The 16,624-nt window shown below is 39.4% G+C and overlaps 1 protein-coding gene across 1 annotated transcript in view; it reads left to right on the top strand.

Moving 5' to 3' along the window:
- The window catches only part of LOC130160644 (steroid hormone receptor ERR2-like), a 41,361-nt gene extending 35,803 nt beyond the window's left edge, over window positions 1-5,558 (top strand). Inside the window, exon 7 of the mRNA XM_056363285.1 lies at window positions 897-5,558. Coding sequence (XP_056219260.1) covers window positions 897-1,141 — 245 coding nt within the window. The 3' untranslated portion in view covers window positions 1,142-5,558. The remainder of the gene's footprint in view (window positions 1-896) is intronic.
- The last annotated feature ends 11,066 nt before the right edge of the window (window positions 5,559-16,624 follow it).

The following is a 16,624-nucleotide window of genomic DNA, read 5'->3' as shown; positions in this document are numbered from 1 at the left end:
ACTTCAATCAGCAGCCACGTTGGGTTTAGCTTCAGTAATACAGGGTGTTTAGGAAGAAACAAGTCGATTTTATTCTGATACATATACCAGGACGAATTGTTTTGATTCAATTATAATACTGAATTGAATTCACATTTTGTTGTGCACTATTTTATCTATCGGTTGCTGAATTGTGGATATGATACATGCACAGATTACACCTGACACTGTAAGTCTGTGCAGGGAAATTGGCTGAAAGCAAACCACTGCTTGTCTATTAAAACACTCTGTCAGAGTGTCCTTTGGAGGACAAACCTGTTTTTTTTTGTTTTTTTCTAACTCGTAGACTTATACATAGAGAGCAGTTTTTAATAAGTCTCAACTGGTTTTATTTTAGAGCCTATACATAAGGGGGCCAACTGCTCTTTCTTATGGAAATGAAGGCCATCTGCCGCCATCATTCAGCTGAACGATATCCTAGTAATGCAGCCATCTGAATTCATTAGCAGGGGGGATGTATGTGGTCCATGATACCAAAAGAAATGAATCTTTTTCCTGTCCCACTGTATATTTATACAGACCTACAGTACATCTCCCTCTCCTCCCTGTCCCTAGAGTCCTGGCCACGCATAGGCATTTATTTAAGGAGCGTCATTAACCACTAACAAGAGAAAACCTCTCTCCAAAATTGCATGTTTGCAAAGACAAGATGCAGAATTTAAAGCCAGCTGATACAATTGCAAAACACCGAGTTATTGTTGTAGCTGTAGAGGTTTTGTCGCAATGCAGATCAGTAGAAAATGTTTGCTTTTCATTTAATACATTTGTTATTTAATACGTAGCTTTGAAACATGAATGATTCACATATTTTTCTTCACATTTCCTTCCCTCCTCCCCCTCCACCCTTCCTGCTCCAGACTCCATGCACATAGAGAATATCGAGGCCGTCCAAAGGCTCCAGGATTCTCTCCACGAGGCCCTGCAGGACTTTGAGGGCTCTCAGCACCCGGAGGACCCTCGACGGGCAGGCAAGCTCCTAATGACCCTGCCTCTGCTCCGTCAGACGGCCACCAAGGCAGTCCAGCACTTCTACAGCATCAAAATGCAGGGCAAAGTCCCCATGCACAAACTATTCCTCGAGATGTTGGAAGCCAAGGCTTGACACCTGGGCCAGATGTTTGACAGACAGCTGCATCACCCAGGCAAGGCGAGAGACAGCCCATAAAAATAAAGGCGGTGTGCCAACTGACAGTGAAAGGATGAAGCTTTGGACTACTGAGTCATTTTAACACTTTTAAATGGTAATAAAGATAAAAGAAAAAGGAACTTGAGATGGTTTAAAAAGGGTGAATATCAACCTGATTGATGTGGGATCATGATGATGTATATAAAGATATTGTGTACAGAAATCAGGCAACCGAGGTCTTGTTATAACCAGAGACCCATTGCTCTATATCACCTGAAGCTTCTGTGAATTTGTTTCTTATCTTATTTTCATCTCAAAATGGAAGTGTGTTAATATAAATGTCCTAAAGAACTGTGCGGCTACGCAGCCACATTATGTGTTTTTGTTTCTTTCTTTCATATTTTCTAATCTCAGTTGTTAAAGCAATAGTCTCTAACTGGTCTACATATAATATGTGTACTGTATATTGTGTGAAATTGCACTGGGCGGGGGGAGAATTGTTAGACATATTCTTATATTCGTCATCAAAGAAAGCGCCACCCACCATGACGGGTATGTAAGATTCTCGACTTCCTCGTAATTGTATTTACCTCATAGTAGCTTCAACGACTCAGTGGTTATAGTCAACTTGGTGCTTACAGAAGGACAGTGGTTGGCTAGTGATCATCGTTCACAAAGAGTTTGCACTAAGCATCTATGAATAACGTGGCAATAATGGGTTGTACTAGCGAGCTCTGTCTGGTAGCGTCTGGGTCAGTGGTTTTTGCTTCTAGAGACTCACTCATCACTTCCTCTCTCTGTGTTAAGTGTCATACAGAAATATTGGCAACCAGACATACTGTGAAACACACACACACGATAAGCTATATTCTGTGCTGAGAATTTTTAAACTAAACTGTGCGGCTTGTCATGAAAAGTTTATTTTATGTAAATATAGACAGAGGGCACAATAGCAGCAACATCTATGCAACTTAATGCAATCTGATACGCCCTGATAGCCCTGCAATAAATACTACCTTTGTAAAGATTGTAATGTTCAGTTTGTGTCACATAGGTGCTGGTTCAACTCTATGTTTGCTTTTGAGCCTATAGGTTGTGATGGTGCTGTATTAGATTGCAATATATTGTATAGGTTTTGCTTTTTCTTGTGTCCACGAACCCGCTCTTTGTTTAGGTTGTACTCGCAAACAACAAGTGTCACTATATTAATAGCGTTAAGTCCCACAGCTGATTACGTCAGTCCTCAGTCGTATGTGATACCAAAGTATGTCTACTAGCCTCGCATATCTGAACTGCTCTCTCTCTCTCTCACTCTCTCTCTCTCTCTCTGAATATCTTTGGACTGTTGTCAGACAAAACATTTGTCGACATGACCTTGCGCTGTGGGAAATTATGACAGGCATTTTTCACTCTTTAAAGACTTTAAAAGACAAAACAATTAGTCGATTCATCAAAAAATAATCAGCAGATTAATCATTAATGAAAATAATCATTAGTTGCAGCCGTAATTGGGCATCATTTCTCCACTTTTATCATGTTTTCCAAATTTGAAAGGATATCAGCGAGGCTAGAACTTGCCCTGACATAAACAGCCAGTAGAGGTGTATTGACGTGTGAGTACACGCGGCTGCCGCAGCTGAATCTCGACAAACGATATGTTTCCTTGAGAAATAATTTTTCCTTTTTTTTAAGGTGGCATCCTTTTAAACCTGTTTGGATGTAAGACTATAACAGATGACTAGTTAAAATGTTTGTGTGCAACAATATAATGACACCTGTGTTTCTGAGAATAACTTGAATTGCACTCTGAATTAAAACTCAACGTCAATAATGACTTTAATATTATCAGACTTCAGATTACGGCTCACTGATGTTCTGTATCAGTTTTTGTTTTTAGCTCATCTTTAATGAAGGTGCTAATCATTCAGACTGACACTGTACTCTGTGTACATCTCTACAAACACTGACACACTGGTGCACAGGCTACAATACTATAATAAATGTGTATATTCCAGAAGTGATGATAGACTTTTAGATCGATCGTAAACCAGTTGCCAAATTATTCAAAGAAAGCAACGAGAATAATGTGACACAGTTATCAACATATTTCTTCCTGTCCTGATAACCTGAGCAGGTTGGATGGAACATGTTATCATAAGATCAGAATAATACCATAATAGATTAATCAGCTGCTCTTAGGATTTTAGTGAGACAGATGTTGTCCCTTGTGAACACTTTAAAGCGGCCGTGTCTTTAAAGTGTGAAGTGCCATTAGCTTCTGCCCAAACAAGAAGAAAACAGAAAGACAAGTGACCAGTAACTACAGACAATCCCCGCAGGAACAGACACTATTGATTCACTGTAATGTAATGCATAAATAATTATAACCCAATACAGTAGAGGATATAATTCCCATGATGCACTTCCCCATATGTATAACCAGCTAATCCATTCCCAATTGAAATTAGGGATGCATCACCTCTGTGCAGTAGCAAACCAAAGCATTGTGTGTTCAAACCATTGAAAATGAAACACACGTAACCGTGGCTAAACAGCAGCCAGCTGTTTCCACATAAACAAATGGATGTTATTTACAGTAATTTATTAATAGTAATACCTTCATTCTGATGAGCATCCAGATGTGTGTCCATTCATTTTGAGCTGTTTCTAAACCTACGTTGATGATCACTTATTCACACCAGAGTCTGTGTGGAGCCAAGTTAAAGGCGAGTGCTTCAACAAGCTCCATCTGTTCACGTTGTGCTGGTTGTGTGAAGTGTTAATGAACACGTTCTGGCACAAAACTTGACCACCACACACAAACAGACCTGATCAGAGTTCGGTCACGTAACTCCTCTGTGCACTTTGAAGACTGATAGCAGATAATTGTTTCCCAACTTTCCCATCGCCGAAATTAATATAAGAAAATAAAAGAAAAATCCTTAATTTATTTTCAGAGATCTAAAACGGTTCTACTACATCCAATTAATTCTAATTGTCTCCTAAGCTGAAATTCTCAATAGAAATGGAGCAATTAAATTTCTGCTTTGGCTCTACCTTGGGGACAAGAGTCGTTTTATTTCGGTTGACGGTGGGGAGGGTTTGTCTAAACCTTTACAAAGGCGATTTCACGGGTGTCTGTAATAGTTTCATAACAGAGCGATCACTGGGCTATGCAAGGCAAATATGGCCACCTATGTTCCTTGTGTTGTGGAGCATCAGACTGACATTTAGTTGTGCTTTGTTTACAATGTGGACATACTGTACAGTGCTGTACACGGCAAATGTGTTGTGCATATTTCACTATACTATACTGTGGCTGCTGTGCATTGATCTAGCAATGATCGTTTGTTTAATTTGCCTGTTTACTGAATTTTTGTCATGATGTATTGGCAACTTCAACATGACTTTAGAGTCCACCTGAATAGCTGTATAATACAAATGACTGTATTGAGTCAAAGGGTAATTACTCAAGTGAGAATAAGTCCATTATGTTAATCTAAGACGGGATGTTCTCTTATTTTATTTTGGTTTTCCGTGTCTTTGTGTCTCTCAACGCTGAAACACACGCTCTTGAGTTATCATCGATTTTGATTATCAGCACAGCAGGACATATAACGAGTGAAGTCATCTAGACCCTATACCTCAATTCATATTTTGAAAATTACACTGGGTTTGGAAGCGGGCCATGGGTTCCTCCTGGGAATCAGTGGCACAGAAATAAAGTGACATCACTGACTGGGTATTAAAAAAAATGTAGATGAACCTACTGCAATTGGGGAACACATTCCTCGGAGGAGAAAGCTGCTTATTCGCTGTTCCATTTGCGGACTTATCTTATCTCCATGCACTCTGAGATGACGAGATTTACATAAAACATGGACATCTCTGGCCGTTCTGGGCTGCGGCGTATAAGGACCCTGCTCGGTGTATGTACCATAGACATGTGATTACCCAAGAGTTTTGTTCCCCTCAAAAGCAATATGTTAGCAATTGTGATATATGAATCAAGTTAATAGGAAGCTTTGGTTCATTTTAATTGTAAACTTGCCCTATGCTCAGAACTAGACAGGGTAACTATGCACACATGTTCACAGCGCTCGGGAGACAAAAAGGGAAAAATGTGAGAAGTGAGAAGCAGAAAGCCAACCACAGATAGATTTCACTGGACAGTATTGTGTGCCATTTTCTTGTGTTTTGTTTGTTGTGTTCATGCCTACTGTACCCATGTGTAAATATATGCTTTTTTGGAGTGAGTCAGATCGAACAGTGCACTGAATGTACAGTGACAATAAAAATCACATGGTTTATGTAACCACTGCAAATGATTTCTTTTAACATCTTCAAGTCACTGAATGTGGAAAGAAATCTATCTATAAAATCAGTCAACTCATTACGTTTGTACCACATTTACTGACGAGGTTCGCTCAATGTGTCACCATTTGTTTTTCAAGATTACATATCCCGACTGGAAACCAAAATAAGAGGGGGGGGGGAATACCCACGTACGGCTTATCGCCTTTGCTCTTCATGAACATAACAATGTCTCAACCACGAATGGTCTTCGCCCTCAGACCTGAGGGAGACCATTTGTGTTCAAAACACGGTCCTGTCGTAGAATAAAATTTTTTGGATGCATGTGCGTCTTGATGATTGCATGTTACAGTAGTAACATCAATAACACTGGGTTTATAAAGCATTTTGAACTATTAAATGTGTGTGGATACAGAATAAGACTGCCGTTTCTGGCTTTTAACAAGAAGGGTGATACACAGTATTCACATCACACTATACAATGTAATATCATTTTTTAATATATATTTGATTTGTATTTTCCCGTCACATACTGAGAATAAGCACAGCCTTAACATTACCTACAGTAGATGTAAGACAAAATTAAAAATAAACTTGCAATTACACACACACACACACACACACCTCCAAAAACCAGTTCAGTTTAATATTATGCTCATTATAAATAGAAATAAATCTATATACTGCAAGTTTCATAAATAAGCAAAGGTGTAGTATTTCTCTTTGGCAGTAAGTCTCTCTCGCCAAAACAAGACAGGCTGTCACTTCCTGTGTACATCTGTATGTAACGTAAAGTAAGTTTTAAATGATTTGCTTTAAACTTTACCATATCACCTGAAAGTTTTTGGTGAAGAGTAAGATTTTCTTTTCAGTTGATATCAGCAAAGTAATAGTGAATAGTAATAGAAATTTCATGCTGCAGGTAGAGGCATCTGCATCCTGTGTTACAGTATGGCCTTGTCTTCGTCTCATACCGGGGGATAAGAAATGTACAGTCAAATGGTGCCTAGTATGACCAATCATGTGCGCGTGCATCTGTGTGTGTGTGTGTGTGTGTGTGCACTTGTACATTTAGCAAGACGGTGCCTTGGGGTGTAACGGCATCCTCCTGCCCCGACTGTCAGTTGGTTCGCTGTCTACACAATGTCCCGTTTGACCTTGTGTTGGCTACAACACTGGCTGAATGCACATCTGACACACTCTCTTCCTTTGTGGTGCAATCCTGTGGAAGTCATTTCATTTACTGGGCTTTCAACTTCAGCCAGTATGGGGGTTGGGGGAGTAAGTCTGTGTTTAATCAGCCTGCCACAAACCATTCCTCTAAACAAAATCAACTATGATGTCCAGCGAAAAGATCTCTCAACAGAAGATTGAATTAAACAAATAAATGGCCTTGTCACTTTTTCATTTTTTATATATTCTTGGCACGGCTGCACCCGCCACTCCACATTATTGCTGCAAATAACTACTCTCTATTAACTTGTGCATTGTTCTGCACAGCATATCTGTATTACCAGTATCTTAGAAGTCAATGTAAAGGTGTATAAAGATCATTAAGGATGGATGAGAAAAAGAGAGAAAAAAAAACTGAGGAAAACACATAATCACTAATTTCATGAACTTCTCATCACTGCAGCTATTATCTCATATAACTACAAGTACTTCTTCCTTTGTTTTCAGTCATGTAGAAGGGAATTAGGGCATGGCCCACTGTCCTCAGAGTGACTTTCCATCTTGTAAACCATCTTTTATTCTCTTTGAATCGTCACCAGTTGTCTGACCTGTCCGTGCTCGAGACGGAGCATCGACACCGTCACACTGTGGTCTGTTAATCAACCAACCTTGTTGCCTGCCTCCTTCACAAAATCTAAGATCAGTACCTCACACCGTCACCGCCGGCTTCAGCTCCACTACCGTACACTCACACTCCTTACTTCTCCTCATGTGAGGATTATTCAGCGGCTGAGGTGAGAGTCCACTGAGAATAGGCTGTAAAGTGTCAGTCATGGTTACCCAGAGTGGTGTTGTCTTAGACAATGTAACTAGGTGAAAGTGAGTGAAGGAGATAGGAAACCATCAATATGCTCCCTGTGTAAATTGAAGAAGGTCATGATTTATGGCTCCCGGCTACAGCATACATACATGCTGAATCTACTCTTTTTTTCTCTCTCTCTCTCTCTCTCTCTCTCTCTCTCTCTCTCGCTTGGCTCAAGGACAGGTAAGGGTGCCTTTCTCCGCAGCTCATCCCCACCACCATGCAGTCTGTGGCACTTTGTGATGGACAGCCCTGAGAGAGGCCCCTGTTTTCAAAATGAATAGAGCGCCATCTATGGGTAGTGACGGTATAAAGAGAGTGCAGGAAGGAAGGGGAGCAAGAAAGAAAACAAATGATCAGATATGCTTTATAATGGTGCTCTCTGCTACCTGTGTTACTCTTCATCCACCTGCCTCTTTGGATTTTTCGTCACCTCATCAGTCACGTCCGTCTTTCAGTCTCCGTTTACTGGGGCACTCAGACAGAGAGGGGACAGCTGTGGGTTTTCTGAGACCTCGCAACAGCTGCAAACCCCGCATGGCATTGCATCTGTTCAAGTCTCGCAGCGCTTTGGCCTGTGTCTCAACTAAAGCAAGTTACATTACAGTTCATAATGGGGTTCTCTCTGGTCTTACCCTATTAACCAGTGAGCAGATGGAAATTATATGGTAGGGTGTTGGGCCTGAAAATGGACTTGCAAGCATCTTGCTGTCTCAGGCAGGAGGCTTAAAATGGGGACAATTTAAATAAGGCCACACGAGAGAAATCAGGTCTGGGCTGTAAATTCATTCAAAGTGGCACAATGAACACCATGAAGTCTTCTCTGAATCTTTATTATTTATTTGGATGATTTATTATGTCTGGGTGCCGCTGACGTTGTTACTTTGCCTTTGGAGAGAGCCAGACGTAACAAATGGAGCACTCATTAGCATTTGACCTCCACATTATGCTTTGTTTACCTGCCTCTCCTCACCTCTATATCTCTTCAGACAAAATCAGGGCTTTCACGGAAAGCTCTGACTGTGACACAGTTTTGTTACTGGGCGGTAAAGGTAAGTACCTCATTTGCATTGCAAGATTTCTCAAACAACTTGAGCACGCAGAAACACAGCGGGGAAAAAAAAAAGATGCTCTGCTCCTCGGGGACGTAGCCACTCCCAGACGCTGTCGTCTAGGCTCTGGAGTCCTGACAGCTGCTTAAATCCCAGGAGATGATAGAAAGAAGTATGAACAAAAAGTTACAGTAAGAGTCACTGGCATATCCTGTTGTGAGAAGGGAGGAGACTGTTGTGTTAAGATTGGAAGTTGTACGCCATTAATTGTTTACAGGCAGTAATGTCATGAATGTCTGATAAAACATATATTGTAAATGCGTTTGTGCAGTTTGAGCTTTGCTTTTTCTCACTAGTGTAATGTGATCACACAATCTGGTTGTACAATTTAAAAAAAAAATTCATTTTCATTTTCAGGTGCTTCAAAGGTAATTTTAAAAAACTGCAAATTTTAGTTTTTTGGTTTATGTAAACTTTTTATTCTGCCTCGTGCCATGTCTAACATTTATACAGTACAACTACAACAGAAAAGAAAAGAGAAAGCACTTGATATAGGCTACTAGTTATATCAAATCACAGGAAAAAAATGAATTAAATGTTGCTGAAAAATAAAGAAAAAATCATTATAATTGCAATTATATGCTGTGTGCAATATTAACATTTCCACGTTTCATGGGCAAGCAGGTCATGCATCCTGTATGTGTACCGAGAATCATAAGCAACAAGTAATGACACATTGGCAAACATCCACAAAAATACAAACGCACACACACACACACACGCGCATGCGCACGCAGGCACACGCACACACACACACACACACACACACACACACACACACACACACCCACACACACACGCACGCACGCACACACACACACACTATATTAGACACAGACTGGGGGGAGTGGCAGGTAGCTGTGTGTGCAGTAGTTAATTGTGCAACGAGAAACTGTTCTCTAATTTATTTCTTGCCTGTCCATACAAGAGTGATCATGAAACCCCATTCATTTCACAGAACACAATTTTCATATTTAATGAGCATGACTCCAATACAATTACAGTAATTAGTCAAATCTCACTCACGGCCAATGGAGCTCGCCACCATTATTAGTGGATCTTATTAATGATGTTGCACATGTGGTGCTCATAGGGTAATTGAGGGCATGTGTGGGTATGGGAACAGGGGTACTGGGGATTTGAAAGCAGTGGTGGTGTCAGTCTGTTTTCTGTCTATATTGGGCCTTATGTTAAATGGAGGTCTGCTTGATATTAACTTTGAGATGCTTAAACATGATGGCAGGCAGTGATTCGACAACACTTCAGCTTTAAATAGCACAACTTTAATACTAAATTAACTGAAGTGAATTCCAATCACTGACTTTGGGAAGACACATCAGTTAGCTGCTCCGTTAGTTGACCTGAAAGCTTGTATTTTACAAGCTGCTTTAAATAATCAGTTCGCAGCATCGCTGCTATGCACCGGACCCAGGAGGATCACAACAAAAAAGACAAAGGGAGAAGATGGAGGAAAAAAAGGCCATTTACTGTGAGTGATGATACTGCAGTGTCTGACATTTTAGAGGTTTGTGGAGCTTCTTTTTCCAGACTGATCCTTATTAAACCTACAGTACAGAGCTGTGTTGTTTCTGCAACAAGAGCATGCAGCAGCAAGTGATGCTCACGTCCCCTCATATGGAAGGACTCATCGTGTGCAGATTTTCTTCATGCTGGTATGTGCAGCTGTGATGAAAAGGTGATATTACATGTAGAAATTTGATGGAAAGCAACTTTTTACATTTCATTTATGTCTTTAAGGCAACATGTAGCACTTTGTATATACAGTATTATGAAAGTTATGTCTTATGTTGTTGCAGATGCTTTGAACCAGTTAGTGTCAGGGCTGATGTTTATAAGGAAGTAATAACTTTAATCAAAGAAAAGTGACTTAATGGCCTCTTATCCAATTAAGGGCAGTGTCACCGCTGAGTTAATGAGTGTGACGCCATAACAGAAAAACCTCTATTAACACAACATAATTAGCGGAACATAGTGGAATTAGACAGCAGCAGAGACTGTGCTTTGGTGTTTTTATAATTAAACACTGGAAAAGACAACAATTAAGCCAGATCTTAAAATCCCAGTTTCATTCAAGCCAGAGAGGACATGTATTGTGTTTGGGAAAGCTCTTGAGACGGGGCTGCTGTTGTGTATAGTTTGACTTACAGTTCAAAGACGAGAGCTTAAAGTGAAGGAGGTCAAGACAATGATGGGAGGGGATTCAGAGAGGCCTCACACACAGCCACTGTAAGTACCATGTTTGTTATAGAGGTTCTGAATGACTGTAAATTTCACAACAACATTTCTGCCTTTGGTGCTGAGCAGAAAACATGAGGCCTTGGATTTTGTGAATTCACTTGGAACAGATTTTGAGCACAGATTAGTGTTCCACATGGCGACCTATTGCTGCCACCTTAACAGAAAACAAATGAAAATTAAAGATAAGTTCAGATCTTGTTATAACAACAAAATGTTCTCATTATAGTAAACACCTGAGCAGAGTTGTATTTCTTAATTTTGCACTAATGTGCTGCTATAATTTCATTAGTGTTTCTCTTTATTTACTTTAAAGCAGCTATGAACAATAGCCAATTAGCCAAAGTAGCACCATGGCTCTAAGGATGGCAATGTTGGTGGGTCCCAAAATAAATGGCTAAAATATCATTATGGTAAATATAACAACTATTGGATGGATTGCCATGAAATTATGTAAGGACATTCATGGTCACCTCAAGATGAATTTTAACTTTGGTATTCCTTAACTTTTTCTCTAGTGCCATCATCAGTGCAAATTAGTAAATTTTAGCATGCTAACATGCTAAGCTGACATACATTGGGCCTATATATGATTAACGTCTTAACATCAGCATGTTAGCATTGTCATTGTCAGGAGTTGGTGGAGACCAAATGCAGAGCTAAAAGGAGAGTGAGTATTGGACTTCTGTTTGCCAGAAAAGTGACCAGAAACATGATTGCAAATGAATGCTAATGTTGCTAACACCTTTGTTATTTTATTACTTGGTGAGGTGTATGCATGTACTTGAAGTTGACCTTACATTCCAAGTGAATGATCTGTTGACCTGAAAGTGTTTCATTTGTTTATGGAAATTAATTCTCCTAACACGGCCTTGTTCAGGACTCAGTGTCAGCGCTAACAGTGAAGCGTTGTTGGGATGCATCTCAGTCTGAACCAACTGATTATTCTCACCACAGCATTCTGGAGGGCAGGCCTTATTAGTGATGTGCTAATGTGACATTAATTGCTTTTACTTTTTCACTCCATTAAGAGGCTGCTATCTGTTTCAGGAGCGTGGCCAGATGGTTTATCGGCTCTGCTCCGGCAGTGGTGTTGCTAATGGACTGAAGCACGGAGCTGTAAAATAACGACAGCAACAGGCGACCATGAGAAGTGCCCATAATTGAACAGCAATTGTGGAGGTACAGAGCACCTGTCACACTGTAAAAAGCAGGACTACAGATTTGAAAATTGGGTTGCTGTTTGATATTGACTTTCTCTCAGATATTTTGCCTGAAAAAAAATCAAGAAAAGGAATTTGGACGAATAGAACAGCTGAACAAAACTGAAACCTTTGACCTCAAATAGATCAAGTCTATTTGTTTAAAGTATTTTTAAGCTTTTGTTGAAGAACAGCGACAAATCTTCGTTCAAAATATTGGCAGCCATTGACTATATGCTGAAAATAAGGCCACCGCATTGAGCAGTAAAGCCAAGACCAGGGTCAAATGCTAAATAAGAAGAAACTGGCACTAGAGACACCCAGGGGAAGCCTCTTCCTCTGTGTCCTTATTCTCTTCCCTCTCTGTCCTTACTCTCCCATCCACCCTCCCCTCCACCTCTCCCCTACCTTGATGCCAAACCTTCATGACCTAGGCCAAAATCAATAGCATAGTTTAAAGAGGATGGACTGTGTAAATTGAGACGATAGATCTTGCCAATGAGGATGCCTTGACCACTGATGGCCTCTGACTGGTGCGGTAGCATTTGATCAAGTCGAACATTGATGGCTGTCAATACTTTCAGCACAGAGAGGTTTGGATCCTGTCTGTGGGACGTCAAGATCTTGAAATGTGTAGGGGTTGGATCCAAGGATGAGTGGTCAATTCTTGGAGTGTTACAGTTGAGGATGAACTGGGGCCATGAGGGATTCAGAGTTGCAGGCAGATATCGGCAAATGGGCGTCCAGTAACAGTATCCCATGGGTGTCTAGTGTGCAGATTCACCTTTTTCAGTTCACAGTGGCTGATGCACACACCTCTCCTGTTACATGAGTTGTAATTATAAGAAAAGGTAGCATTAATCACAACTAGAGCCGCAATTAGTCAATTAATTGAGTAGTTGATCGAAAGAAAATCAGTGAATTGTTTAAGACATTTATCAGCAATAGCAGCCTGCCAAATATTCCTCAGTTACAACTTCTCATATGTAAGGATCTACTGCTTTTATCTGTTATATATCATTTTATATTTAATATCTTTGGGTTCTCAGCTGTTGATCAAGTAGCTTAATCGGTAAGGACCTCTCCACGTCAATGTCTTTCATGTTCATGAATTAGTCTGTAATATGTGCACACAGTTCTTTGTGGAGACTAAATTATCTGTTTCCATTTTCCACAGTATTATTCTGCATCAGTTTGGAATTCCCCACACAAAACCTGGATGCCGTGCATTTTCAAAAGTGATTTATTATAAATAAAACATTTTACTGCATCTTTGAAGACATGCATTACCATATCTCAGGCATCAGCTTTTTTGTGCAATATTCTTCTTCTTTGCAGCAGTTTTAATGGACCATGGGTATGATTATTTATATAGTTTACAGCTCCTCAGTTAGATGTCAAAACATTAACTGTGCCCGTCCCTTGGCAAACAGCCTCTAACCTCCAGGTGCTATTGTAAACTCCCATTCAGAGGGCCTAAACTGGACTTTCAAACAGGAACGTTTGGAGATTCACAAAAGGCTTTTTGGTTGCGTAATAACCATTTATGACATTTCATCAGGAGAAGGAACAAGAGTTTTTGTGCCAAACAGCCACCAAATGACAGCAAATTTGTAAGACCCGCGTTAAAAACAATGTTCCAACTAGGATCATATAGCGTTATGCATTTCATTACACCAACAAGCCCCAATTACAGATGCTGAAAGGCACAAATGTCAATAGAAGATGGGTAAAGAGGTCTAAAGGATGTAACCCGAACCCATGGTTCACCGCAGCCCACTACTGAATGAATGTCTGTGTGTCTTGAATTAATATGTGTTTGACTATGATTTTAAATATTTTTCCACTTTTTTTCATGAGACTCATTCATCACATTGTTAGGACAGCTTTTCATACAACTGCAACAAAACAATAACATATGATGTGAAATCACTTTTTGTTTTAGGCTCAGGGTATACGCTATAAGTGTGTAAAACAATGCTGACCCAATACACCGAGTGAATGGGTGAAGTTATGGTATAATCCATTCCAGCAGCATAACTATGAGCAAGATTTATATGTTTTTTGAATGTGGAAACCAACCTATTTTACACTTTTGTATAGCCCACATGAGCAGATAGCATCTTGCCACTGAAGTGAATATTTCTTCAGTGAAAACAAAAACATTACTCACCTACATTTACACAGCATGCATCTCAAACATAGTACTTTGTGAATGCAGAATGTGTTAGTCATAATTCTGCTTATCTCACATGTGACAGTTCACATTTTAGTGTATATACCAGCCCATTACTGTTAGTTATATGCACCAACACAATCTGTTGAACCTGGAGCCAGCCAGCTGCTCGTATTAATCAAACAGCCCACTTCCCTTTATCACACAAAGCAAATAGTCATAAATGCTCTTATCAGACCTTTCTAATAGTGTGGACGTTACAATCAGATTCATGGTGGCATAAACTATTACGTTTCATCTTTATCACATCGAACAATCGCTTCTTTTTCATGAACATCGTTTGTAACCGTCAGACGGCTTGTTGCGTAATGAAATTCAAAGCAGTCTATCAGCTCAAGGGATCTCACACTCTGTTTACTTAGATTTACATAAATTTATGTGGATTTTGTTTTTCCACAACAGGCAAACAGGCATGATGAATGTATGGCTGCGGTCCCGTGGGGACATGCGGCTCCCTGCAGAACTGATCTGTGGTCAGGCAACAGCCATACTTTACTGTAAAGTCTGGAGAGCCTCAGTTTGTGCAACATTTTATTACGGTGGAGCCTCTTCATCATCTCAACATGTTGTACAGACAAATAAAGACTCTCAGAGTAATGTGAAGATGACACGATTTCACTAACGTCTTTACAAATATTACAATACCCAAACCACTGATGTCAAGTTTTGTAAAGTCAAATGTTGTCAGTCACAATATACTGAAAAAAATGTCACTTTTACTTGACTATTCACAGCAGAACATGATTCATTTCAACAAGACAAAATTTCAGTCGGCAAGGAAATTCAAACAACAGCTTTATATGCAGATGTCTGCAAACAGTTTATATTTTTATTTAGCGTCCTGTGAAAGACACTCCAGTATGCTTCACAATCAAATGTGAGGGAAATTTTCAGACCTCTGCTTTGTATACTCCCACTTTAATTTGGAGCACTTTGATTAATCAATTAATATTCCTTTCTCAAGGTCTTTTTATAAACCTCATCATTAATAAAAGCAGACATTCAATTAGCAGCCAAATCTTGATTGCCAATTTTGTCATAAGTCGCCCTTTCTATGCTTTTTTTTTTGCTTCGTTATAGTTGGGAGTATGGTGTGGGTAGGAAGAATTAACTAATTTCATTAATCTAATTGTCATCGCTTTCAACCATCCCACTAATAAGTACAAATTAATATGATTAATCAATTTGACGACATAAACTCATTCAATTACAGTTTTTCAAAGGCAAGTGGGTGTGTTGGGGTGATAGGGAGGTGCGGCGAGTGAAGGGAGGTGGGCAGCCGAGCAGCTTGCTCTGTGAGGATCCCAGCCCACAAAATTGAAGTCAAGTCAGGCAATTAGTCATTGTGAATGATAAATAAATGGTGATGAAATGTGGGGGGCAGATTCCACTAACTACAGTCTTATCTGACTCAAGTAAATTTGCTCCTTTTTATGTAGAAAAATAAGCAGACTATAGATTATTGGCTGTTTCTTTTTTTTTGTTTGTTTTTTTTTTTTTTGACCAAACTGTCTCCATCTTCCTTTTTAGATATTTTTTCAATATCAGGGACCATGTTGGGACAAAAATATTGTCTTTAGATATGATTTTAATGCAGACCTGTCTGAGTCTGTTTACAGTACATGCACAGACAACAACTGAGAAAGTACAAGCTCAGTTTTGACATATTCTAACTCAGGTTCTTCATCTTCTTCCCTTGTTTACTGAGCCACAATTAACTGGAGCTAGGACTGAACTTCTCACTAAGAACCACAGGCTGAACAATCTACAGTAAACTACGAAATTAAATGTAAACAATGCTGTTATGCTGCATTTTGAAAACTCTGTGGGTGTGCATTTCTGTCCATGTGTTTCGATATTTTATCCAGCAAACAGAGGGTTCATTGATTTGAATTAGAAGTGGTCAATATGCACAATGTATGTGACAGTGTATGTTACATTATAACATATAAGTATTTTTTAACATCTATATGAGAAACACTTTAAAGGCAAAATAACTTCATAAACTTCAATAAATTCAAAACCTTATAATTAAAGGCTCATTCTTTATCCCTTTACTGCAAAAATGAGATAAAAACACAGTTTTTCATAGTATTTCTCATTATAACCTTGGCCACAATGTACAAATGCAACCAGAGAAAAATATTAGGAGAAAAGGACAGATACCACAGCATTAGTTAAAATGATTAAAAAAAAAAATCTCAGTTGCACAAATTCATGTTTTCTCACAGTATATTTTGACTTCTCCTCTTACTTATAACATTAACAATGTCTCTGTTCAATTCAAGTGTCCCACTCACTGTG

Source organism: Seriola aureovittata, chromosome 19 (genome assembly GCF_021018895.1).
Source record: "Seriola aureovittata isolate HTS-2021-v1 ecotype China chromosome 19, ASM2101889v1, whole genome shotgun sequence".
In the NCBI taxonomy this organism is placed as follows: Eukaryota; Metazoa; Chordata; class Actinopteri; order Carangiformes; family Carangidae; genus Seriola; species Seriola aureovittata.
Note: the sequence above shows the minus strand (reverse complement) of the source record. Positions and strands in the feature narration are given on the sequence as shown.